The sequence below is a fragment of the Bos taurus genome, chromosome 15, assembly GCF_002263795.3.
Source record: "Bos taurus isolate L1 Dominette 01449 registration number 42190680 breed Hereford chromosome 15, ARS-UCD2.0, whole genome shotgun sequence".
Lineage (NCBI taxonomy): Eukaryota > Metazoa > Chordata > Mammalia > Artiodactyla > Bovidae > Bos > Bos taurus.
The window spans coordinates 43,200,071-43,225,665 of record NC_037342.1 but is presented as its reverse complement, the minus strand read 5'-3'; the positions used below and the strand labels follow the sequence as shown (position 1 = coordinate 43,225,665).

The 25,595-nt window shown below is 34.6% G+C and overlaps 1 protein-coding gene and 1 non-coding gene across 2 annotated transcripts in view; both read left to right on the top strand.

Moving 5' to 3' along the window:
* IPO7 (importin 7) overlaps window positions 1-25,595 on the top strand; it is a 43,578-nt gene that overhangs the window by 8,610 nt on the left and 9,373 nt on the right. Inside the window, exons 2-15 of the mRNA NM_001192356.1 lie at window positions 6,819-6,900; window positions 8,913-9,066; window positions 10,844-11,002; window positions 14,293-14,449; window positions 15,608-15,697; window positions 17,789-17,883; window positions 18,011-18,095; window positions 19,989-20,123; window positions 20,781-20,880; window positions 21,658-21,734; window positions 22,086-22,202; window positions 24,113-24,202; window positions 24,577-24,742; window positions 24,903-25,063. Coding sequence (NP_001179285.1) covers window positions 6,819-6,900; window positions 8,913-9,066; window positions 10,844-11,002; window positions 14,293-14,449; window positions 15,608-15,697; window positions 17,789-17,883; window positions 18,011-18,095; window positions 19,989-20,123; window positions 20,781-20,880; window positions 21,658-21,734; window positions 22,086-22,202; window positions 24,113-24,202; window positions 24,577-24,742; window positions 24,903-25,063 — 1,668 coding nt within the window. The remainder of the gene's footprint in view (window positions 1-6,818; window positions 6,901-8,912; window positions 9,067-10,843; window positions 11,003-14,292; window positions 14,450-15,607; window positions 15,698-17,788; window positions 17,884-18,010; window positions 18,096-19,988; window positions 20,124-20,780; window positions 20,881-21,657; window positions 21,735-22,085; window positions 22,203-24,112; window positions 24,203-24,576; window positions 24,743-24,902; window positions 25,064-25,595) is intronic.
* On the top strand, window positions 24,311-24,495 carry LOC112441717 (small nucleolar RNA SNORA23). Its single transcript, XR_003029575.1, has one exon. It is a non-coding gene; the product is annotated as a small nucleolar RNA SNORA23 (small nucleolar RNA).

The following is a 25,595-nucleotide window of genomic DNA, read 5'->3' as shown; positions in this document are numbered from 1 at the left end:
CCTACCCTACCTTGAAGTGGTGATCTTTTATCTCTGTAGTATATGGCATGTTGTAAAGTACTGGTAAGTGGAGTGGAGTTAAAGGAGATGGAGTTGAAGAATTTTGTTGAGGTGGGTTAAGGGTGAATGTTGGTTATCTGTATTGATGACAAATAATGAGAAGGTAAGAAGTTGTCTAGAAAGATAGTTCTGTATTATGGTGAGCAGCTTTTAAACCTGAGTGTTAGCAGTTTTAGCTTTATGATATATAATGACCCATTTGTTGCTTCACTTCTCCTGGTTCTCGGACTGCTAGATGCCAGGAGCTTGAGGCAGGCCCCTAATTAGTGTCAGCATCCAGAAGTTACATTTATACTTAGACTCATATAAAAGATTTATTGTAGCAGCTTCTGAAGCCTAATCAGTGTTTGCCAGACTTTGTGATTAAAGTTGATGCTAGTGATATTTTTACTTAAATTTATTTTTTATATTATAAAATATAAAGATGTTTAACATTTATGAATAGTTAACATGTGATAGAAATTCTTCTAAATATGTGATAGTTTGCTATATTCAAGAATCCAGAAAGTTGTTAGAGATTATCCAGCGCTTGAGTTTTTTCCTAACTTGTACAGTTAGTGTATATCTTGTTTGTTTTATAACTAACTGTACAGATCTATGCATTTTCCCCCATTTTTAAACTTAATTGAGGTATAATTTATATACTATAAAATTTACCTGTTTTAAGTGATGATCAGTGATTTTTAGTAGATTTGAGTTGTATGGCTTTTAGAACAATCTAGTTTTGGAAACGGAGAAGACAGTGGCACCCCACTCCAGTACTCTTGCCTGGAAAATCCCACAGACGGAAGAGCCTGGTAGGCTGCAGTCCATGGGGTCGCTAAGAGTCGGACACGACTGAGCGACTTCACTTTCACTTTTCACTTTCACGCATTGGAGAAGGAAATGACAACCCACTCCAGTGTTCTTGCCTGGAGAATCCCGGGGACGGGGGAGCCTGGTGGGCTGCTGTCTATGGGGTTGCAGAGTCGGACACGACTGAAGCGACTTAGCAGCAGCAGCAGCAGTTTTGGAAACTTACCATTATCCCAATAAAATGCCTCAACTCCAGTTTATAGTTAATCTCCATCCCACCTTCCAGTGATGATGAATCTACTTTTTGTCTCAGTTTTTTTTCTTGAGAACCTGATGTTTGATATTTGGTACTAATTTAATTGAGTCCATTTGTTAACTTCTTTGGGAGAAGATGACAAGGCTTCCTGCACTAGGGATTTCAGATGGACGGCACCAGTAGATGGATGTCCAAGGTTGAGATTGCTTGTGCTATTCCTGCTGATAGAAACACCCCTTCTTTCTTAACCTTAGTCTAGCTCAGTTGTCTGAACATAACAGGTTTTTTTGGTCAGTTGCGCTTTTTGGATTTATGCTGGTGTGTTTCTGAAAGCATTCAAAGTGACAAGATAATAGAGTGATAAATTAGTACTTATTTTCAATGTTTAGTTTCGCTGGTTTTTTAAAATAATAAATTTATTGAATTCAGTCTCTTTAGTATCCAATTCAAGGGTTTTTTAGTATATGCACAGTTATGGATCCGTCACCACAAACTTTAGAGCATTTTTATCACCCCAATAAGAAATCCATACTATTAGCAGTCACTCCCTACTTCTTCCTACACACCTCCAGTCCTCGGCTACTTTCTGCCCATAGATTTACCTATTCTGGACATTTGATACAAATGAAATCATACCATCTGTAGCCTTTGGTGACTGGCTTCTTTCACATAGTGTAATGTTTTTAAGCTTCATACGTATTGTACTATGTGTCAGTACTTCATTCTTTGTTATTACTGAATAATGTTACACGAATGAATGGATATGCTTACATTTTGCTTACCCATTGAAGGACATCTTAGTTGTTTCCACTTAGTTATGAATAATGCTGTGAATGTTCAAGTATAAGTAATCTTGTTGATTTTTTTTCTCTTTTGAGGGATAATTTATATATAATACAAAGCTCAAAAATATGTACAACTCAGTGAGCTTTTATCTAAGTATCATCCTCCAGATTAAGATGGATAGACAAATAGAGAAAACATTTTCATTGGCCTCGAACTTTCCCTTAAGACTCTTCCTAATCAGTACCTTTCTTTAGGTTACTGTTACTCTGATTTCTGTTAATTGTAGCTTGGATTCACCTGTCCTTAAACTTCATGTTAATAGGATTACATAGTATATCATACTATATCATAGTCTGGCTTCTTTCTCAACATGTTTTTGATATCTGTATTGATTTCATAGGTTGGGTTTTTTTTTTTTTAAGTTATTGTATAGTATTTCATGTATGAATTATATCACATGTTATATAGTCATGTTTATATAGTTTATATAGTCACATGTTAATAGGTATTATGAACATAACCCCTTATTTCTCTTGAATATATAAGAGGGAAATTGCTAGGTTATGAGATAAGTGCATGTCAGGTAATGCCAGTTTTCCAATATGGTTGTACCATTTTATAATCTACCAGCACTGAATTCCTTTTTTTCCTTACCTTGATCAGTGCTTTGGTGTTGCATATATTGTTTTGGGGTAGCTTTGTCTCGTCCACGCGTGTGTGTGGCCATGCCATGTGGCTTGTGGGATCTCAGTTCCTCAACCAAGGGTTGAACCTGGGCCATGGCAGTGAAGGCCTGGAATCCTAACCACTAAGCCACTAGGTAGCTCCTTGTGCTAATTATTTTGTAATTTGCTCGCACGTATTTGTTGATTTTTGTTGTGGAGTAGTTAACACTTCCTCAGATGTTGAGGTATTTTCCTTTTGTTCCCCTCAACATTATTTACACCAAGGCAGGGCCGAAGCCTATGAAGCTTTACTTTTATCTATCTGATACCAAAACTATTTCATGTCTTTCACCCTTTAAACTGTTAGGCTTAGGTTTTCTCCACCAAGATGATAAAAATATTCACCTTGGTTTCCTTCAAGTACTCCTAAGGGGTTTTTTTGTGTTGTTTAAACCTTAAGAAGTTAGAAATTGATAAAGGTCCTTTGTTATTATAACATGTGGTACCTGTTGTGTTACAGGAAGATGCACTGAGTCGCACGTGCTCACTTCTAACTCACATGTAGCTGTCTGTGTCCAACCAACAAAAACAGTAGCCGTTGTGTGGTGGTTTTTGTTGTTATAAAGTGACTCCTAAATGTAAACCAACAGCCTCATTTGGAGTTCCAGTCATAGAAAGCAGTCTTTTTCTACTCAGAATGATAAACTGCAGAATTGGGACCTCAGGAGAGCATTATATATAAATGAAACTGCATGTTGTACTTTATGAGTGATTTAACGTACTGAAAAGTAATTTGGCAAAGTCAATTTATGCCCAGCTGACTTTAGAACATACTTTCTGAGAAAGATGAGGTATGATTTTTGTGTGTTTTTTTGTTGTTTTTATTTTTTGGCCACACTGCACAACTTGGAGGATTCTTAGTTCCCTGATCAGGGATTAATCTCTGGCCATGGCAGTGAAAGCCTGGAATCCTCACCATTAGACCACCAAGGAACTCCCTGTCATGTTTTGATGTTTGCTAAAATACTTTTCGTGTTATTTCCTTATAGCTATCCTGTGAAGTAGTTTTTGTTATACTGACTTTGTAATTAAGAGTTAGATTTGCTGCAGACTTCTATATACTACTATATATAAAAGAGATAATAAGAACCTGCTGGTATAGCACAGGGAACTCCATTCAGTACTCTGTAATGGCCTATATGGGAAAAGAATCTTTTTAAAAAAGTGCCATAAATATTTGTTAAATATAATTAATCTTCACAATAAAAAAATTAATTTGCTGAATTAAACTTGCTCAGGAATTTAAAATGTAGGACATGACATCACTTAGGTTTATAACCAGTACTGTCTTGAATTCTAGCAGTTCATTCATAGAGTTCACAATTTTATGCAGGAGATAAGATATATTGCTGCAATATTAATGACTTAAGAAGTATCATAGTAGTGGTCTTTGTGGGCTTACCAGTCTAAAAATACAAATTTGCTTTTTTGCTCCATACAACCTCTATGTGATCACAACTGCCTCTAAGGCACCTTTTTTGTTAATTCATTCAGTTATTCTTTTAATAAATTTGTTGATTATCTTGAATGCCAAATATGAGTAATTGGATATAAAGACAGTAAAGTGTTTATTCCTAGTGTGTCTTGAGTCTAATAGGAGAGGCAGACATAAAGCCAGTCTACAAATATGTAATAATTATTATGAAGTGGGAAAAAAAAACCCTTGGAGCTTATGAGAGTAATTGGGAGCCCTACTTAGCCCTAGTGTGATCAGTAAGGAAATGCTTCTCTAAGGAAACGTTTAAACTTGAGACCTAAAGAATAAGGATGTGGACCAGTTAACTCTGGTGGAGCATTGGAGAGAAGAGTGATGTAGGCAGAAAGTGACAGCGTGTACAAAGACTGAAATGGGGTAATGTTTATTGTTGCAAAAACCTAAGGTGGGGCAATGAGGGGGATGAGGAAATTTCTTTAAGTGAGGCTGAAGAAATAAGCAGAACAAGATAAGACAGGGCCTTTTAGGCCTTAGGAAATACACTAGAAAATTGTTAAAAGATGTGTTTCAAGGGGATTACTTTACAATTTTAAAGATTATTAAGTACTAAATAAAGCATGGTTGGGGAGGCAAATGGTTATATTAAGAGGGATGATAGTTGGACTAGGTTGGTGTTAGTGGGAATGGAGAAAGTGGATATATCAATTATACAACCATTTTGGCTATGCAATTGATAGAGTGTGATGTATTGAATTGGGATAAGAAGAGGAAAGTGGACTTCCCTGGTGGTCCAGTGGTTAAGAATCTGCCTGCCAATGCAGGAGACATGGGTTCAATCTCTGCTCTGAGAAGATTCCACGTGCTGAGGGTCGAAAAAGCCTGTGGGCAGCAACTACTGTGCCAGAGTGCCCTAAAGTTTGTGCTCTGCAACAAGAGAAGCCACTGCAGCGAGAAGCCTGTGCAGTGCAAGGAGGAGTAGTCTCTGCTCTAGAGAAAACACGTGCACAGCAACAGAGACCCAGCACAGTGAAAAATCAATAAATTCAAAACATTTTTTTTTAATTTTAAAAGAAGAGGAACATATTAAAGATGACAGTCAATTTTCAGATATGAATAACAGATACTGATGACAGGTTGGGAGGGGTGGTACAAGGAAGGAAGAGTCACGACTTTTAGGGGAAAAAATGATTTCATCATAGTAAGTCTGAAAATCCTGTGTGATAATGGAGGTAGGGATGTTAAATAGGTCTGTTAGTGTGTCCTTGACTGGAAACTACATTTGATTTATAGATGGTAGTTAAAGATAGGAGTTGCATGAAATCAGCTGGGGAGCAGAAAAGCTGGCCTATGACTGAGTTCTTGAACCATGTAGACAGAATGAGAAACAACCAAAGGAGCCTGAAAAGGTACCAGGAAAAGTGATGTATGAATGATTTAGATGGCAGGGTGTTTCATGAAAGATAACGGTTAACTGTTCAGATCTATTTAGAGTACTGAAAAGGGTAAATTCCTCCCCTCTATCTATTTAACTGCTCCTGTCCAGGTCTTAAATTTAAATACTACTTCTGGGTTAGGAGATTCTACTTTTGATTCTTCGGGAGTGTTTTCTGTTTCTTCCATTATATTGATACTTCATTACAGTTACCTGTTTGGCTGTCTTATTTTCCTTCATTGTTCATTTTCCATGAGGTCATGGAGACTTCCTGTCTTGTTCAACCTTGTGTTTTCAGGTCCTGGTATAGTGTTTTGCACCAAGAACAACTAAGTAAATAATTTTTGGAGTGACTAAATGAGCAGAGTATCCCTTTGGGTCTAATGTGGAAGACATTTTTTTATATCTGAAGGGAAATTCTTCTGTTTCTAAGAATGTGTTTGTAGAATGCATGAAAAAGTCTATAAGGAGGAAACTAAAAATTATGAGTGTCCATGTGAACATGCGCAGAAAAATACTAAAACTTGGGCTGGAAGGACATTATAGGAGGTATTTATATTGTGGAAGAGGGAATGAGAATACATATAAGAAGAGATTTCAGGTCTTTTTTAATAAAAGCAAATATGACAGATTTAGGAATTAACTAACTTTTTTGTGTTGTTAATGAAAGTAATCCAGGATCATGGCATAAAATTTGTCTAATAGAAAATCTCTATAATCCTACCGTCCCAGATATAACTCATTAGCATTTTTGGTGCATTTCATTATTTTCTGTATGTGTTGCATTGTATATTCATGTAAATACATTTATTAAGTCATGCAGTTTATATCCTACTATTATTGTATGTTCAAAGCTATTTTTAAATATAGCATGCATACAGAAAATGATCATGAGGATACAGTTGATTAATTTTCACAAACTGGACACACTTATAAAACAGCTGTATTATGATACAAAATGTTATTAGCACCTTGGAAATGACCCCCTCAGGTTATTAATTTTTGCTCATTTCATTTTTGTCTAGCCACTTAATAGAATATCCCTGGAGAAATTATTACTGAATTGGGGAAATAGGTATCACAGAGGAGACTGTTTGTGAGCTGCTGCCACCAATGTGGTTAGAAGTTCAACAGTATGTAGGCAAATGCAAACATATGAAGGTTTTAGGAGTTAGATTACTGCGTTTTGTGTGTGTTTCTTATATGTGAGTGGTAGGAAATACTGGAACCAGCTAGTGGAGGAGAGCCTTTTGTGCCAGCCAAGTAGTGAAATAAGAGTACTAAGAATATTTATTTGCAGAAATTTAAACTATATTTTTTTATTTGTAGGCACACAAGTCTCTGAATTTTGTTTCAACGCTGCTTCAGATTACTATGTCGGAACAACTGGATTTACCTGTGAGACAGGCAGGCAAGTTTCCTGAATTATTTTCTTGGATATACGTAAATAATGTTTGAAAGGTTCATAGTTGAATAGCAGAAGTGTCTTGGGAAGATCCTTCTGTGATTTTCTTCCCAGAAAATTGATTTGGCCCCCTTGTGTTTACTACGAACTGTTGCAAGTACGTTGGTATCTGGTGGCAGAGTTTAAAGGAATGTGATATTTCACCAAATTAAGAAAAAAGCTGGAAAATTGATGAGGTTTATTGCAAGATTCTCCATATTGTGTTTCCTTCCTTGATGGATGATTCTAAGATACAAACCTCCAGTTATTTGCTTTTACTGTTTTATTTTAACCATTTAAAAGATACTATTTCTTAGTCCCAGTTTCAACAAAATATTAATTCCTTCAGTATCAGAGTCTATGAAAATGTGGCATGCTACTTCTGATATTATCTGTTAATCAGCACAGTAATGGAATTCACATCTTTAATGCTTGTTGTTTATTTGCAGATGCATTTCTTATAGGACATATAAACTGCAAATAACTATTGTTTTGGAAAAACCACTTATATTCTGGAGTTATTTTTTGCTGTTCTTTTTCCTTACACCGATTTTGTTTTTTAAAAAAATTTTTCCGCTTACTTTATTTAATGCAAGCACATCCCTTTTCTCTACATAGTGTTAATCCTAAAATTTATATTTTAATGACTAAATGGTTTACCTTAATGTTCCATATGCTCTGAAACCTTTCTCAGTTGTTGGAATTTAATATCAGGTCTGTATGGTTAACAGTTGTATTCCGAGTACCTAAAGAATTGCCTGACACAGTGAAGGTACTCGGTAAATGAATGAATGAATGGAAGTTATGACTTTTTAAAAATTGGCATATAAATAACACAAATGAGACTTTTGTGTCTATAAAATACAGTAATTTCACTGAACCATGGTCAACAGTAAATCTTTAAAAAATTTTTCTAGTTAAATAGGAAAAGGTTGGTTTGACTATTTTAACTGTCATTTCTCTTTTACTTATGAAGTTGACATTTTCCCCTTTGGATATTTTTTTAGATAAGAATCTTTGCCTTTAAATCTCAAAAGTTTTACTAAGATGTTGAAAGCCTTTGGATTTAGGAAGGATCTTAAGCACCTTAGAAACTTGATTATGTGTTTTAGCAAAATTAAATTGTACTAGAAAGTTGTTTTTTTAGTATGTATAAAGCCGGAAGCAACTGAACTGTGGAATTGGTCCTAATTTTTATAGTATCATCATTACTTTAAAATTTACATCCTTATAATAACTGAATTATATTGTATAGTGCATGGTATATGGTGGTTTCATTTGTTAGACTTTGAAAGGTACATTTACTGTCTTTGTAGTAGAGCTCAAGCATTCTGGATGGAGTAGAGTGAATCATAAGGTTCTTGCAGTACAGTTCCCACTTGTTTATGTATTTTGTTTGACTAAACACCTTTTAAAATACTGAATCAAAATTGTACAAGTAAGTATATACATCCACTTCTTTGGTGCATTAAGATAGAAAGAAATCCTCAGAGGCTGTTTCTCACAGTTCTAGATTCCAAGATTAAGTAGAAACTTTATTGGTACGTGTATTCAGTTTCGTTTTTTAGAAGTTTCATTTAAAAAACAGACTTGGTAACAGGGTGAAAAGTGTTGTGTGTAAATGCATTGTAAAAACGGTTTTGTTTTAGTTTGCAGACTTACTGCAGTTCAGTTCAGTTTAGTTCAGTTGCTCAGTCGTGTCCAACTCTTTGCAACCCCATGAACCGCAGCACGCCAGGCCTCCCTGTCCGTCACCAACTCCCGCAGACTGTATATTTAATAATGACTTTGTGGGTGATTACTGTAGCCAACCTTAAATTTGTGTTTTGTCAACTTTTTAAATAATAGAATACAGTATTTTAGTTTTAAAAGGATAGCTTTACTAGTAGTGGTTGGTCTAAAAGAAAGAAACTGAGGTGTAGATGCGGGGATGGTTACAGTGCTTTCACATTCTTTTGTCAAATTGATCTATATTTTAGGTGTTATCTATTTGAAAAATATGATAACGCAGTATTGGCCTGATCGGGAAACAGCACCAGGGGATATATCCCCTTATACTATTCCTGAAGAAGATCGACATTGTATTCGAGAAAATATTGTAGAAGCCATTATCCACTCTCCTGAGCTCATCAGGTATGTATGTATTTTAAACTTAACCATTATTTTATTGAAGGTAATAATTTTCAGGGTTTGCAGGAAAGGGAATCTTTCAGAACATAAAAATCGGTTGTTTTGGAGACTTCCCTGGTGATCATTGTAAAGAATCCACTTTACAATGGCAGGGGATGCAGGTTCAGTCCCTGTTTGGGGAACTTTGATCCTACATGTTGTGGAGCAACTAAAGCCTATGTGCCACAACTCCAGAGTCAGTGTGCTGTGACTGAAAGATTCAGCAAGATGCAGCCAAGATCCCTAGTGCTGTAACCAAGACCCAGCGGAGATCCCCCCCAAAGTCTATCCTTTCTGAAGCACAAAACTTAAATGCTGTTACAGGAAAATTAGTTTTTTGTTTTACTTTCTCACTGCAGTTTAATTTTACATTTATTAAAATCCAGAACTTTAAACTTCATGTCAAACTTGTGAAACATACTATGTTTAGATGAAAGGGAGCGTGGAAAACTATAGAATTCTGTCATATACTTTATATTGTATTGATGTTCTGAACGAAACCTATCAGTTGATGGGGATGAAAAAAAATACAATTACCTGCATTTGTAACATTTGTTGGGTTTCTTTGAAATCAGTAGTAATAGTTCTTGCTTAGTGACTTGTTTTTTAAAATTTATTTTTGGCTGCACTGAGTCTTTGTAGCTTTGCTCAGGCTTTCTCTAGCAGCAGTCAGGGGCTACTCTTTGTCGCGGTGTGCTGGCTTCTCATTGCGGACCACAGGCTCTAGGTACTCAGGCTTCAGTAGTTGCAGCATGTGGGCTCAGTTGTTGGCAGCTTGCATGCTCTAGGGCGCATGGGCTTCAGTAGTTGGGGTGCACGGGCTTAGTTGCTCTGCGGCTTGTGGAATCTTCCTGGACCAGGGATCAAGCCTGTGTCCTCCACATTGGCAGGGGAATTCTTATCCACTGCACCACTTGGAAAGTGCAGTCCAGTTGCTCAGTTGTGTCTGACTCTTTGCGACCCCATGGACTGCTGCATTCCAGGCTTCCCTATCCATCACCAACTCCCGGAGCTTGCTCAAACTCATATCCATTGAGTCGGTGATGCCATCCAACCATCTCATCCTCTGTCGTCCCCTTCTCCTCCTGCCTTTAGTCTTTCCCAGCATCAGGGTCTTTTCCAGTGAGTCAGGTCTTTGCATCAGGTGGCCAACATATTGGAGCTTCAGCTTCAGCATCAGTCCTTCCAGTGAATATTCAGGACTGATTTCCTTCAGGATTGACTGGTTGGATCTCCTTGCAGTCCAAGGGTCTCTCAAGAGTCCTCTCCAACACCACAATTCAAAAACATCAATTCTTCAGTGCTCAGTTTTCGTTATGGTCCAACTCTCACATTCATACATGACCACTGGAAAAACCATAGCTTTGACTAGATGGACCTTTGTCAGCAAAGTAATGTCTCTGCTTTTTAATATGCTGTCTAAGTTGGTCACAGCTTCTTTTCCAAGGAGCAAGCGTCTTTTAATTTCATGGCTGCAATCACCATCTGCAGTGATTTTGGAGCCCAAGAAATAAAGTCTGTCACTGTTTCCATTGTTTCCCCATCTATTTGCCATGAAGTGATGGGACCAGATGCTATGATCTTAGTTTTTTCAATGTTGATTTTAAAGCCATATATATATATTTGGCTGCTTTGGTTCTTCTTTTGGGCATGTGGGATCTTTCCATTGTGGCGAAGGCTTCTCTAATTATGGCATGGGCTTAGTATTTCTTCCTTCTTATTGTTTATTTTTGACTTTCAGGGTACAGCTTACTACATGCATTCATCATATCATCAAACATGATTATCCAAGTCGCTGGACTGCTATTGTGGACAAAATTGGCTTTTATCTTCAGTCTGACAACAGTGCATGTTGGCTAGGAATTCTTCTTTGCCTCTATCAGCTTGTGAAAAATTATGAGTAAGTATCTCAATTCCTATAGTTCTGAGAAGTAGAAAAAGCTTGGGAAATTTAAGCTAATCGGTTTGAACGACTTAAAGTTTCATTTGATCTATATACCAAAGTTAGTGAATTACATGTTGATTTTAATTGTGTCTTCGTTTTGAAATAGCATTCTTGTTTTAATTCTGCAGTCTCTTCTGTTGATTCAGCTGTGAAACTCATTGTGCCCTTTCTTCTTAATCATCTATTTGCCTATTCAAAACCTAAGTTATCTATAACTCTTCTATATAGACTCCTTAATTGTGCTGATAATAGGCCTAAAGATAAGCTTTTTTTAAGATGTGAAAGGGGTCAGAGTACACTGAGCTTTAGAGCTCTTTTCCTGGCTTTCTGTAAATTTTTATCTTAATTTGAGTTCTTGCTAAGTTTCAAGAACCTACCTCTAATTCTTTAAGAAGAATGTGTTGGAAATTCATTTGATCATTTTTTAATCATTGTGTTTGAAGGATTCATAGTCATCTGCTTCAGTGTTGGTGTATTTGAGCAAATTATAGTCTGTGTAAGTACTTAGTATCAGTAAGAAAGATTTAGGGATCATTTTAGACCTGGGTTTAGGGATCAGGAAAAAAAACATCTAACCTTGGAAGTTGAGGTAGCACTAAAAGTAGTGAGGTGTAGCACTAAAAGTAGTAAGCCTAACGTTGTTGAGGTTTCTCTCTTAAGTGTGTGGTGAAAATAATGAAATTGGTAGGCACTTGAAAATTTTGATGTTAGAAAATTAAAGAAGAAGGAACACTACACCATGATGGTGGCTTTATTTCTAGTCCTAACAGCTACACATTGTGAGCCCTCTAACTCTGGGGCTTGAAGTTAGCCTCTGATATCCTTTCTGGGTCCCACTCAAAGTAGCTGATGAACTGCTGCTTTTGTTCTGAGCAGGAAAGAAATATACCATTTACAGCATTGGTACTGGTGTTTTCTTGTGTTCCCACCAGCTACCCATCTTCCTGCTAAGGGATGTTCCAGCTGTTGCTCCAACCTCTGTCGGAGTGCCAGTTGTTGTAGTTCTGGTAAGTGAGTGACTGAGAGAGAATAATAATAACAAGCTGTCATTGTCATTGAGAAGGTTCAAGTCTCTCCTGCCCTGTAATCTTTAGTAGGAGAGAGTATGATAGGGATTTTTAAAATGGAAAACATAGGAGACTGCTGCAGTGGTGGAATTTCAGTTTATTTTCAGCCAGTGTTTGTGGAGCACAAGGTGTTCACAAGGGGCCTGTGTGGACTAAAGCAGTTCTACGAAAATGCATGCAGAAATTGAAAGTTGTGATGATCTTCAGGAGCATAGATCCTTAGGAAATGCTTGTCAGTTGAAGGAGCATAGAAGGAACATTTGAAGAGAAAGATATGTCACACCACATGGAGTGAGCAAATAAAGACGCCGAGGCAGAAATGAGACACTGTCTTTAGTGGGTAGTGAGGAGACCACTGACTGGTATGGCTAACTTCTGGTGAGAGATTGGGGTTCGTTTTAAATTAGTAAATTGGGACCTTGTTAAAAGACGGTTTTGAATGCCAAGATGGGGAATTTGCATGTGATCTTTTACATGCAAATTGACTTATTTCTTTTTTTAAAGAGGAAAGTGATTGGCTAGTTTTTGAGAATTCCCTGAGTATGGTTCACCAGATTGACACTGATAATAGGCTTTTATTTAAGAGGTGAGCTCCACATCCTATTCCTCCACCATCTTGATCGCTCCGTAGGCTTTTATTGGTATCACATTTTCATGCTTTCAGGAGCTTTCAGGTCTTATGGAATAGTATTTGTATCCTTCCATAAATTATTTTCATACTCAAACCCATTCCATTTTAAGACATTCTTCTCTCCTAACTCCCTCTCTGCACTGAGTGGTTGCCTGGAAGTTGGATGGTACAATATCTAAACTAATGAGTATGAAAATAATAATGTGGGTGATCGCTGGATTAGATAATGGAGAGAGGGTTGCATAATATAGTTCTCCTCTTTGTTGTTACAAGATAATATTGTCAGTAATTAATACAGCTTGTCTAATCAAATTGGAGAGTGCAAATGGCTTCCTTTTGTAAATCGTTACTGTTTTTATTGACTCAAATGTTCAGGTAACCTTTAAATGTATACTAGGTGTAATTTCTCAGCATATCAAATAATATTTAAAACTGTCAGTTAATTGTTTAATCTCAAATCATTATTAGCATGAGCATTGCTCTTATTTTAATCTTGGCAGTTTACTTTGCTTCTCGTTTCACCCAGTGGAAAAAACACTCCTGCCTTTTAGGAATGTCTACCTTTACCTTTAAAAACATACTAACACACTCAATTCTTAGATACATTTTCTCCCTTTAGAAAAGCTAGTGGTAGATAAAACTGGGGTCTGATAGGGGAAATCAGTTACTTAATTAAAAAAAACAAGCCAGTAGACCTTTTAATAGTACTGTTAAAATGCTAAGGATCTCTACAGGGGAATGTCTCAGTTAGTCAGCACTTGTTTACTCCTATCTTTGAAGCAAAATGTAAGTCAGAATTCAGGGTTTTTCAAAGTTTACAAAAGTTTAACAAGGTTCACATAATATATTTTCTATTGAAATCTATACCAGTATCCAGGAATCAAACATTATTTTTTATACATGCTATAAGTATATGAATATTTAGTCCAAATGGGATAAACAGAGATCATCAATATCCTGTTGAGGTCAGGCTTTGTTGCCAGAAAGGTTACAAATTTATAGTGGTAACATGTCACTACAGTGATTTATAGTGCTTTTAGAAATAGAATATTTTCTGCTTTACAGATGCCATTTCTTCCGTAATGCTTTTGGTGTATAAATCACATTAGCTCCTAATGTTTAAAAACCAAATCATTGTAGCTCCTCAGTTGTATCAGTATTCACAGTTAGTGATAACATAGTGAAATGGTTAAAGGGCAGATCCTGAATCTGCTAAGGTTCATACCTAGATTTATATATTGGGGAAGATATTTAACTACTCTGTGCCTCAGTTTCCTCAGCTATAGAAGTGAGAATATTAATGAGGCCTTGGAGGTTATTTACCTCTAATAAATACTCAGTAAATTTTAGATGTTCTCTTGTTATTTGAGGTTTTTCTCAAGTCGCTTTTTACCTATGGTTAAATTCCATAATAGGTTTTTCTTCTAGGACTATAAAATTGCTTAGAAAATATTTGCTTTTATCTGTATAAACAGGCAAGTAGTTTATATTTATAAATAAAATTGTAAATAAATTCTCACAGAATTAGTTTATATTCCTACCCAAAGGTATAAGAAACCAGAGGAACGGAGTCCATTGGTAGCAGCAATGCAGCATTTCCTGCCAGTTCTAAAGGACCGTTTTATCCAGCTTCTTTCTGATCAGTCTGATCAATCTGTTCTCATTCAGAAACAAATTTTCAAGATCTTCTATGCTCTTGTTCAGGTAATTTTATAAAGTAGTTTTTAATATATAAAGTCCGCTATCATTTGGCACCATTAATGATGGTAAAGAATATCTTTCAGCTTAAGAATTCACAAAACTGAAAATCAGTTCTTAGAGTTTACATCTGACATGTGCTTTGTCATGCCATATATGTGTAGATTGTCCCACTAATTACAAAACCTATTCCTAAGCTTGACACAAAATGATTAATACTGTGGATTTGACTTTATATATTCTAAATCTTTCTGGGATAAAAGACCCAACTAAGGAAATGGTGGTATCTATAGTCTCAGTGGACTGTAATTACTTATGAAACAGAGTTTTCTATTAGGATTAAAATTCTTGCTCTTCTTGTGCCACATGGCCAAGAGAGATTTGTCTCATCTGCCAGAATCTTTGGTTCAATTCATACCATTACTTATTTTTTATAAATCTCATTTAAATAGACTTTATTTCCACTAAGGTTATTATAACGGACTGCCATTGTTTGGTTGGATTTTTCATGCTATTGCTAGATCTTTAAAGATAATCTAATATCTTTCTAATGACTCCTTATACAATTTTTAAAGAAATGAAAGTTCTTTTCATAAGTTATTCTAGGGCATAGGACCCAATTGATTTTTTGAGACTAGCATACCCTGAAATCAAAATATAGTACTGGCTCATTTGTGAAAATAGAGGTCCTGAAATGCTAAATAGGATATTGATTTTAAGTTCCTATTAAGTGATATGATTTACCCCAGAAACATGAGAATGTCAAGAGTGAAAAACCAGTTTTTGTGATTAAGTTTTATATTATGCAAAAAGAGACCTGTAAACAATCTTTAAGGATGGTAGATAAAGTATTTGATAAAATAATCATTTCTGCTTTAAAAAAAATTAACTTAAGTATCCTGGAATAGAAATTTCCTTAACTCAGTAAAAGATATCGTACCTTATGGTGAAAATTAGATGTATTCCCAGAAATTTGGGAATCAGACAAGAATGCTCACTGTCTTTGCCACAGTTGACCATTGTACATAAACTAACCAAATCAGCCAGATGAGAAATTTGCCTATCTACTAAAAGAGGAAATGTGGATTGCATGAAGTACGTTTTAGGTTTTATAAAGAGTAAAAGGTAAAGATTTTAAAATATTGATTCTTGATTTTAATTTAGTATACATTACCACTGGAGCTGATAAACCAACAGAATCTGACAGAATGGATAGAAATTTTAAAGACTGTTGTGAACAGGGATGTACCTAATGTAAGTGTATTTCCTATATCACTGAACTTAAATATTTAGTTACCTTTTGAGAATTTTAATTGATATTTTCTAAAACATTCTTTGTGAATGTACGTATTTTGTGATGCAAGTTTTTCTAAATACATGTTTCATTTGTTTATATATGTGAGTATATTAAGGGAAAAATTATAAAGGTTGTTATGTGTATTATTTAAGGTGCTTATATATAGCTTGTTTTTTCCATCCTAATTCTCTGTTCTTCAGTTTTTAACTGAGTTCATAAAATGTATCACCTGACATAGTTAGGAATTTTTTTTCTTATAGTGAGAACTTTTAAATATACTGTCCTAGCAACCTTCAGATAAACAATATTTTTTTGTTATTTATTATTTATCAAATCTATAGATACCGTGTCCCCAGAATTTATTTATCATATACCTGGAAATTTGTACCTTTACACCATCTTCCAAAACTTACTGTAGTAAACATTTTGCAGTTTATACATATATCAAATTATTCTGTTTATACCTTAAAACTAACACAATGTTAGATATCAGTTATATCTCAAAAAGAAACAAAGAGCCTGTAGCTGGATTTTAATCTAGTGATTTGTCAGACTTGGATGAACTGAAGAAGAACTTGATTTACAAGTTGGTCAGACTTTGTTGTTAGTTATATTACTTGGTTTTAAAATAACAACCTTATAGAGATCTAACTCAAATACTATAAAATTCACTATTTTAGTGTACAATTCATTGGTTTTTCAGTCCCATAAACAGAATTGTCCATAAATAAAAAATTTATTTTTTTCACATTTAATAACAATTTTTTAAATAACCACAATTTTTCTTTATAATCTAGTTTTCTAGAGAGATAGTGAATTTTCAATTCCTGAATCCCTAGTGTGTTTTAAGTACTTTTGCATACCTTGCTTATCTAATGTTCAAAAAAAAAAAAAATCCTGAATTTATTTAAACAGAGGCATAGAAGGGTTATGTAATTTACCAACATAATTTTTTTTAGTGGAATAAGTGAGACTAATCTGTTTTGTAATTTAGTTTGCATTTTAGTGCTCAAATTTTTATTTTAAAAATACACTGAAGAAGTAAATAGGACCTTCCTTCCACTCCATAGGAAAGTGATTTGAAGAGTTATTTTCTGTACACATTTAATAGGTATAAAATATAACTTTGAATTTTCATAACTATATTCTGCATCTTTTTTGGTATCATTTGTAATAATAAACATATTAATTTTGCCTGCATAGAATCTAATAAAAAGGTGATTTTTTTTGTATCTACTTTTACTTAATATACTTATGATGCATTCATGTTGTGTTATGGTAGTTCCTTTTTATTGACAAGTGGTATCCCATTGTAAGGATGTTCTATATTTATTTACAAGTTAATGTGTATCTGGGTGGTTTCAAGATTTTAGTGTTACAAATAAGGCTGCTGTGAATGTATATGTTTAATTTTATAAATAACTTCCAAAGTATCATTGCTGTCACTGGCAGTGTATGGAAGTTTTGGTTGTTTCACAGTCTCATTTCTTTGTCTTTAAAAATATGTCATGACTGTCTTAGGTCAGTAATACAATGAGCCAGTTCATTCTTTTAATGGTTGTGTAGTAGTCTGTTATGGATGTTCCATAATTAAACATCTCCTTATTAATGAATGTTTAGTTCTTGGCATTTTTCTCTGTTACAAATAGTTTTGTAAATGAATATTTTCATCTGTTTATATATTTAAACTAGTATTTCTGAAAGTAGATTTTTTAAATGGAGCTTTTTGTGCCCTTTTGATTTGTGCCCTTTAACTATACTGGTTTTAGTTAAGCTGCTTGCCCAGGCCTTTATTTGTATTATTTGGATCATGACTAAAATGTTTTTGAGTTTAAACTTTTATACGACTTTGAAAAAGCATGTCCTTTGTAACTAAGTAGTGAAGCAAAATGCCTCTTATAAACAAAGTTTAGTACTTTTCCAAGTATATCGTTTTATAATGAGGCCAGTGTTGGAGGAGCATTCATGTTTTTGTGAATCTGTTCTGAACTCACTCTATATTCCTTTTAGATTATGTTGTCTGTCATTAAATAAATGTCTCTTTAAAGGAAACACTTCAAGTTGAAGAAGATGATAGACCTGAGTTACCATGGTGGAAATGTAAGAAGTGGGCTTTACATATCTTAGCAAGGCTTTTTGAAAGGTAAACACTTCTCATTATGTGATAACTTAAGTTTTTTTTTTTTCAATCTTCACGATTTGGTACTATTTTAATAAGTGTTGATATAAAACATTATAAAGACATGATGGGCATTTTAATGTTCTTTTAGGTATGGAAGTCCTGGCAATGTTTCCAAAGAGTATAATGAATTTGCTGAAGTATTTCTGAAAGCATTTGCTGTTGGTGTCCAACAAGTAAGTTTAACATAATTTTTCCATGTAAAAACATGGCGCTGTTAATTTATCTTGCTTATTTCTAGTTTTTTTGTCATCCAAAGATTGCATGTAGCAGTCTTTAACATCTTGAACACTGTAGTTAGCAAATGTTTTGGTCTCAGGACTTCCTTACAATCTAGATAATGGATTGTATTATATGTAATGATATTTACCGTTTTAAAAACTGAGACAAAATTTAACAGTATTAATTTATTTAAAAGTAATAGCAAATCTGCCACATATTAATAGAATACATGTTTTTTGTTGTTGTTGAAAATAGCTCTTTTCCAAAATGAAAAATTTTTAGCAGGAGGAAATGGCATCGTTGCACATTTTTACTAATATCTTTAATGTCTGCCTTACTAAAAGGTAGCCATATACCACATCTGCCTCTCTATTCATTGTTTTAATTTTTTCTAATGGAAGTAAATAAAGATTATTTGGTCTCAAAGATAAGTTGGAAAAGAAAAGACTGATTTAATATACTTTACACATAATTGTGGAAATTTTTTATATCATGCCAACATTTGACAGTGGTATTTTCTTAAAGGTTAATTGCAATGTAGAGTTTGAAACTATAGCAATAAACATCTCATTCTGTTATATTAACATTCATTGGTTTGGTATTGTACTTTGAATGGGTCTTTTATCCGTGTATGATTTTGTAATCCTGCCTTGGTCATTGGAAAATATTGACTTAGTGGGTCAGTGGCAATTTTCTGAATGTTAATTGATTTCATTATGTAACTTTAAAAATTTTCATTCATTCATATCACCACTGATCTTATCAGAAGTATCTTTAAATATTTAAAAGCTGTCAAGTGGAACTAAGTGGTGGGTGTAAGATTTTGAGAATTCTAGTTTTGCTTGAAGTCTCGGATTTTAATACCAGTAACACATTCTCACTTCAGTGAGAGGCTCATTTTGTTCATTTTTGAGGAAAAAAAAAATCTGCCATATACACAAGTCTAAATAACCATAATTTTATCAATCAGTTTTTCGTTCAAGCTTATGGTATTTGTTGGAAAAAACTTTTTCATTTCTGACTCTTGTTTCTCTTGGAAATTAATCTTTCGCCTTTTACTGAAGGTTTGCCTGGGGAGGGATAGGCAAGTGTTGCTTCATTTTTTTTGAGGCCTTGTGAGATAAACAAGGCCCCCCAAAAAAGCTGTTTCCGCTTTTCTTCCAAGCATTGTACTTTGGTATGTAGCAGAAGTGCTGCATGTATGCATTACTGGTTCGTGAAGGACATTCCTAAGGAAAGTTTGTTCTGTGACTATGTGGCTGTAAAGAATATGGTGGCTGCTAGTACACTTTATCCCACTCTGTTGACTCATGTTGGGCCCCTGAAGTTTTACCACCACCAATTTTGTATCACTGATGCAAGTGTCAACACAGTAAAAATGGCAAATAATGACTGAGCATTATTACGAAAATAGTTTTGACCTGTCAGACCCTCTGAGGTCATATTTTAACAACTGCTATTCTCAAATATCAAAGATGAATAAGAACTCTTAGCAGTCATTAATTGCTTAAATGGTTTGGGTAAGATTTTCCTAAAAGTTGATTTTAACAATATAGTGCTGTCTCAGTGGTGTGTTCATAAATAGCATATGATTTTTTCTTCTTGTATTTAATCCTTTATGTACTCATAAAGAAACTCATCCTTTGATGTACAATGTTACCTCAATTTGTTTATTTTACTTTGGGAATAAATATAGTTCTCCAATACATAATTTAAAAAATTACTTTTTAATAGAATCTGGTGGTTATTTTATGATGATGATCTGGGTAGTGTCAGATGTTTTTGCTAGCTTGTAAATGGTTAAACTCTATTTAAGCTTTGGGTTTTGATCAAATTTTTTTTCAAAGGTTTTATTGAAGGTGTTATATCAGTACAAGGAGAAGCAATATATGGCTCCCCGAGTTTTACAACAGACGTTAAATTATATTAATCAAGGAGTTTCCCATGCTCTCACCTGGAAGAATCTGAAGCCTCATATACAAGTAACAATTTTCTATCTGAACTATTTTTCTAGAAAATATAATGGAAATAACATTAATTATCAAAAAGGTTGAAAAAATCCGTTTTTTAATGTGTGTTACTTGGTCTAGTTCTGATAGTTTTATATTAGAAAAATAAAGTAACACCCTGAAAAACTTTATAAAAGATATTTTGTGAATATTCAGTTTATTTGTTTAATCTGAAACTATTATCTAAAAATTTGCCTTCAAGTTCTGACTGTTAGATCATGATTAGTTTAACATGACTAGTTAACATGTAATTTGGAATAGACAAAGGACTATTTCACCAAATTACTTTTGAGGCTAATTGGCTTATGTATTGTTTCCAGTAGTGTATTTGCTTTGTTTTTAACTGTAGGGTTTGATGGACTAAAATTTCACTTTGTATTTTCTAAGAATACTTAATTGCTATCTGTGTATGTATAGGCTTATTTTATGACACGTGCCTTACCCTTGTTGCACAGAGGGTAAGATTATGTACGTTGGTGGTTGATCTGAGAATGCATTTTAATGCATTTATATTTTACTGAAGTTTGATATTAAGCTTTAAAACACATGCTGTAGAGTTATTTTTATTTTAGCACTTATTAGAAATTTGAAAACTGAATTAAGGTTACTTTCTTAACTTTTAAATTGCAGGGCATTATCCAAGATGTTATTTTTCCATTGATGTGCTATACAGATGCTGATGAGGAACTTTGGCAAGAAGACCCTTATGAATATATACGCATGAAGTTTGGTGAGGACATTTTACTTTTTTAGAAACAAAATATGTCAGTAGTTAAGGTTCTATATGATAAACCTTGAATATTAAGGCCTCACCTTTGGAACTGAAAAATCTTCCATTATTTTAATATACTTTATCCATTGTTAAGTCATTTGGGAAGCTTTTCATTAGTTTGGTCATTTGATAATGATAATCCTCATTTTTAGCAGATGTAAATATAATAGTGTTAGTAGGTTATGACTGTTGGATATACCTCTGGCACATGCCAGAACTGTTAGAAATTCAAGGGTACGCCTTAACACTAAGTATCTGAACTGTGCTTTTGGATCCCATGTCAGTCATCATGTGTATGGAAGTTGAGAAGACGCATACGGGAAGCTGGAGTCATACGGAGTCTCTGCATGGAACTAAAGAATTGTAATTTGGCTAATGTTGAGTATTAGTCTTTCTTCCTACCAAAATCTTACGTACTTTCAGTAGTTGGTATTTTTGTGACCCCATTGTGAAAATTCTCACAGTAGTGGGGCTTCATATGATAGAAAATAATCATTGGGAGAAGTTAATGGATTAAGATTTAATTCGTACAGGAAAGACAAGGCATTAGGCTTTTGCAAAATTCTATGGAGATCTGGATTTGTTTTCATGCTTGTCTTTGAAGATTTAGCAAAAATTTAAGGTCCTTTTTTGTTATCACTGAAAATCATTTGTAAACTATATGAAAATGTTTGGTGAAAAATTTGAAATTACTATTTTTCTATATTCTGTGTTAATTTTACATTTATTCTCCAGATGTATTTGAGGATTTCATCTCTCCTACCACCGCTGCCCAGACGCTCTTGTTTACAGCCTGTAGTAAGAGGAAAGAGGTGGGTTATTTAGTATGTGGATAACTTTTGCTTTAATATTTAAAATATGTTCAGATATACACTTAGGATGTTTTTTTGTTTATTTTATTGAAGTATAGTTCATTTACAGTGGTAATTTCTGCTATTCAGCATAGTGATTCAGTTACATATATAGTTTATCACAGGGTATTGAATATATTTCATCCTGCTATACCGCAGGACCTTGTTGTTTATCCATTCTGTATATAATAGTTTGCATCTTCTAAACCCAAACTTTTAGTTCTTAATGGTTACTTAAGATCATCTTGTCATCAGTGCTTTAGAAGGATTTTTGGATATCCGGTAAAGCAGTACTTTTCTCTGTTAATCTAGGTACTACAAAAGACTATGGGATTTTGCTACCAGATTCTCACAGAACCAAATGCTGATCCTCGAAAAAAAGATGGAGCCCTGCATATGATTGGTTCTTTAGCTGAAATACTTCTGAAGGTATTTGTGTGTGTGTGTGTGTGTGTGTGTGTGTGTGTGTGTGTGTGTGTGTGTGTGTGTGTGTGTGTGTGTGTGTGCGCACGCACACGTGCATGCAATTAGTTTGTTTTAATAGTGGCAATTGAGATAAAACTGAATTGAGGTATAGTTCATATACCAGGGAACGCCCATGATAAAAATCTGCCTGCAGTGCAGGAGACCCGGGCTTGATCCCTGGGTTGGGAAGATATCCTGGAAAAGCGAATGGCAACCAAATCCAATATTCTTGCCTGGAGAAGTCCATGCACAGACCATGGGGTTGCAAAGAGTCGGACACTACTGAGCAATTTTCGTATACCACATGGTTTGTCCATTTAAACTGTACAGTTTGGTTGTTTTTCTTATAAAGAATTGTGCCACCATCAACTCTAATTCCAAAGAGTTTTCATCATCCCCAAAAGAAACTTTTAGAGATCACTCCCCATTTTCTCCCAAATCTCCTAGCCCTAGTTGTAATCTCCTTTATGTCTCTGATAATGGATTTTTCTATTCTGGACATTTCATATAAATGGAATACATACCTGTGACTTGAATTGCTGATGAAATGTTGGGAGACTGCTGGACTGTTTTCCAAAGTGGCTGTACCATTTTTTATGTATTAGCAGTGTGTGACGACGGTTCCAGTGTCTTTGTCTTTATCAACACTTGGCTATTGTCTGTCTTTTAAAGATATAGCCATCCCAGTTGGTATCAAATGGTAATTTCACTGTGGTTTTAATTTACATTTCCCTCACGACTAATGATACTGAGAATCTTTTTTTATGCTTATTGTCCAGTCTTCCTCGGAGAAATTTCTGTTCAAATCTTTTGCCTATTTTAAATGGAGGTATTTATCTTTTTACTGTGATTTGTTAGAGTTCTGATATATATATACATATATATATATATATTTTTTTTTTTAATCTAATTTTTTTGGCCACACTGGGTGGCTTGTGGGATCTTAGTTTCCCAGCTAGGGATCAAACCTGGACCCTTGGGTGTAAAAGTGTAGAGTCCTAACCTCTGAACCACCAGGGAATTCCCTGTATATTCTAAATGCTATGCTTTTAAAAAGCTTTCAAATACAGTTGACCTCTGAACAACACAGGTTTGAACTTTTTTCAGGTTCACTTAACATGTGGATTTTTTTAAGTAGTAAATAACTACAGTTGGTTGAATCCACAAATGGAGTTGTTTGAATCCACAGATGCAGAATCACAGATATGCAGGGCTAATTGCAAATTAAGTGGCAGATTTTCAACTGCACAGAGGGTTGGTGTGCCAACCACCTCATTATTCAAAGATTAGCTGTATGTGATTTGCAAGTATTTTCTACCATTCTGTGGATTATCTCTTTTCACATTCTTGATGGTGTCCTTTAAGGTACAGTTTCTTATGATTTTGAAAGTGTCTTCTATATTTCTTTGTTATTGCTTGTGCTGAAGGTAATTCTTTCTGCATGAATTATTTTCTTTTCATATTGTATTAAATTGTAGTATTTTTTCTTCTCAGAAAATTGGTTTTGCTGGAAATTTGTAAACCTGAATATATCCCTTCCCATTATTACCTTGAGAGCAGAATATTTCTAAATCTATGCTGTATTGTTCATGTAGAACCTTTCCAGAGAGGTTCTTTCATTATAATAATTTTATAAGAGAAAAATGTTTCATAAGATAAGGAATAAAATTAACCATTCTTCTATTACTTAAACACCACTGGTGTTAATGTTCAACATAATTGCTTTGTAAACAAATGATGTAAAAAGATTAAAAAATGTATAGTGATTTTGATGTTAATGTTTGAGAATTAAGATGTTTTGACATCATTAGTCATTTTAAGGATTTGTGTATCTGTTTGACATTTGAGATGATTATATTTGTTTATTTTTACAGAAAAAGATCTACAAAGATCAGATGGAATACATGTTGCAGAACCATGTATTCCCTCTCTTCAGCAGTGAACTAGGCTACATGAGAGCCAGGGTATGTTTTAAAGCTGTATTGTTTTGTGTATTTATGTCTTATAATGAATAACCGCTTATGTGGACTTTTATGTGTTATCCTAGACTTTTGTGTTTCTTTAAATGGCTGCTCATAATGTGTGCATAGTTTTCATCTGTGTCTGATAGCAGCATCTGTCTGTGTTTTGCATTCAGATCTTGCTATCCACACAAACATCATGCAGCCAAAGAGTAAGTTGGGATCATAGTACTGGTCTAGTGTTGTCTCTTTTGACTTTATCTACCACTGGCCAGCCTCCAAATTCCCACACAAGAACTTTGGCACTAGAAATATTGTCACATGGTAGAATTTAATGAAAGACACCTATAGTAACTCACTGCATTTTTTTTTTAAAGGCTTGCTGGGTCCTTCACTACTTTTGTGAAGTGAAGTTCAAAAGTGACCAGAACTTGCAAACAGCCCTAGAACTGACCCGAAGATGTCTGATAGATGATAGGGAAATGCCTGTTAAAGTGGAAGCTGCCATTGCACTTCAAGTGCTGATCAGCAATCAAGAGAAAGGTAAAAGATTTGTATATATAAGACATAGTCCTAAAAACTTGACATATTGTCTTCCTTTTTATTTGAAGGTATTTCTTGTTTACTCTTTGGTATATATTGATTCAGGATTTGAGGAGTTTTAGCTGTTGGCACCAGAAGTTTTTTCCTCTTTCTCTTACAGCTAAAGAATATATCACACCATTCATCAGACCCGTCATGCAGGCTCTTCTTCACATTATAAGAGAAACAGAAAATGATGATCTTACCAATGTAATTCAGAAAATGATCTGCGAGTACAGTGAAGAAGTTACTCCTATTGCAGTAGAAATGACACAGCATTTGGTATGTTATTTGATCAGTAATGTATGCATTACTTAGATTACAGCAGGTGTTTTCACAGAGCTTACTGTATATCAGGCATCATTCTAAGTCCTTGATACATATTTTAACTCGTTTAATTCTCATACAGTCCTATGTGAGGAATATTCCTATACCGAAAGAAAATGTGAGTTATGAAAAGGTTAATTAACTTGCCCAAGTTAGAAGGGGTGGGGCTCCTTCTAACTTGGAGTGGATTGTCATTTCCTTCTCCAGGGGATCTTGCCAACCAGGAATCAACCCCTCATCTCTTAGTTCTACATTGGCAGCCGGGTTCTTTACTAGTAGTGCCACATGAGAAGCCCCAAATGTCAGCCAGTAATACTAATGTTCATAATATTAAGCATTTTCTATGCCTTGCCTCATTTAATCCTCACAGTATCTCTATGAATATGTCAGGAAAAAGAGGTCAAGTAGTCTGTTTGAAGTGACCCAGTAAGTGGTAGAGCAGTACCATTGACTATATAATATTAATTGATTTGGAAATGCCAGTTGT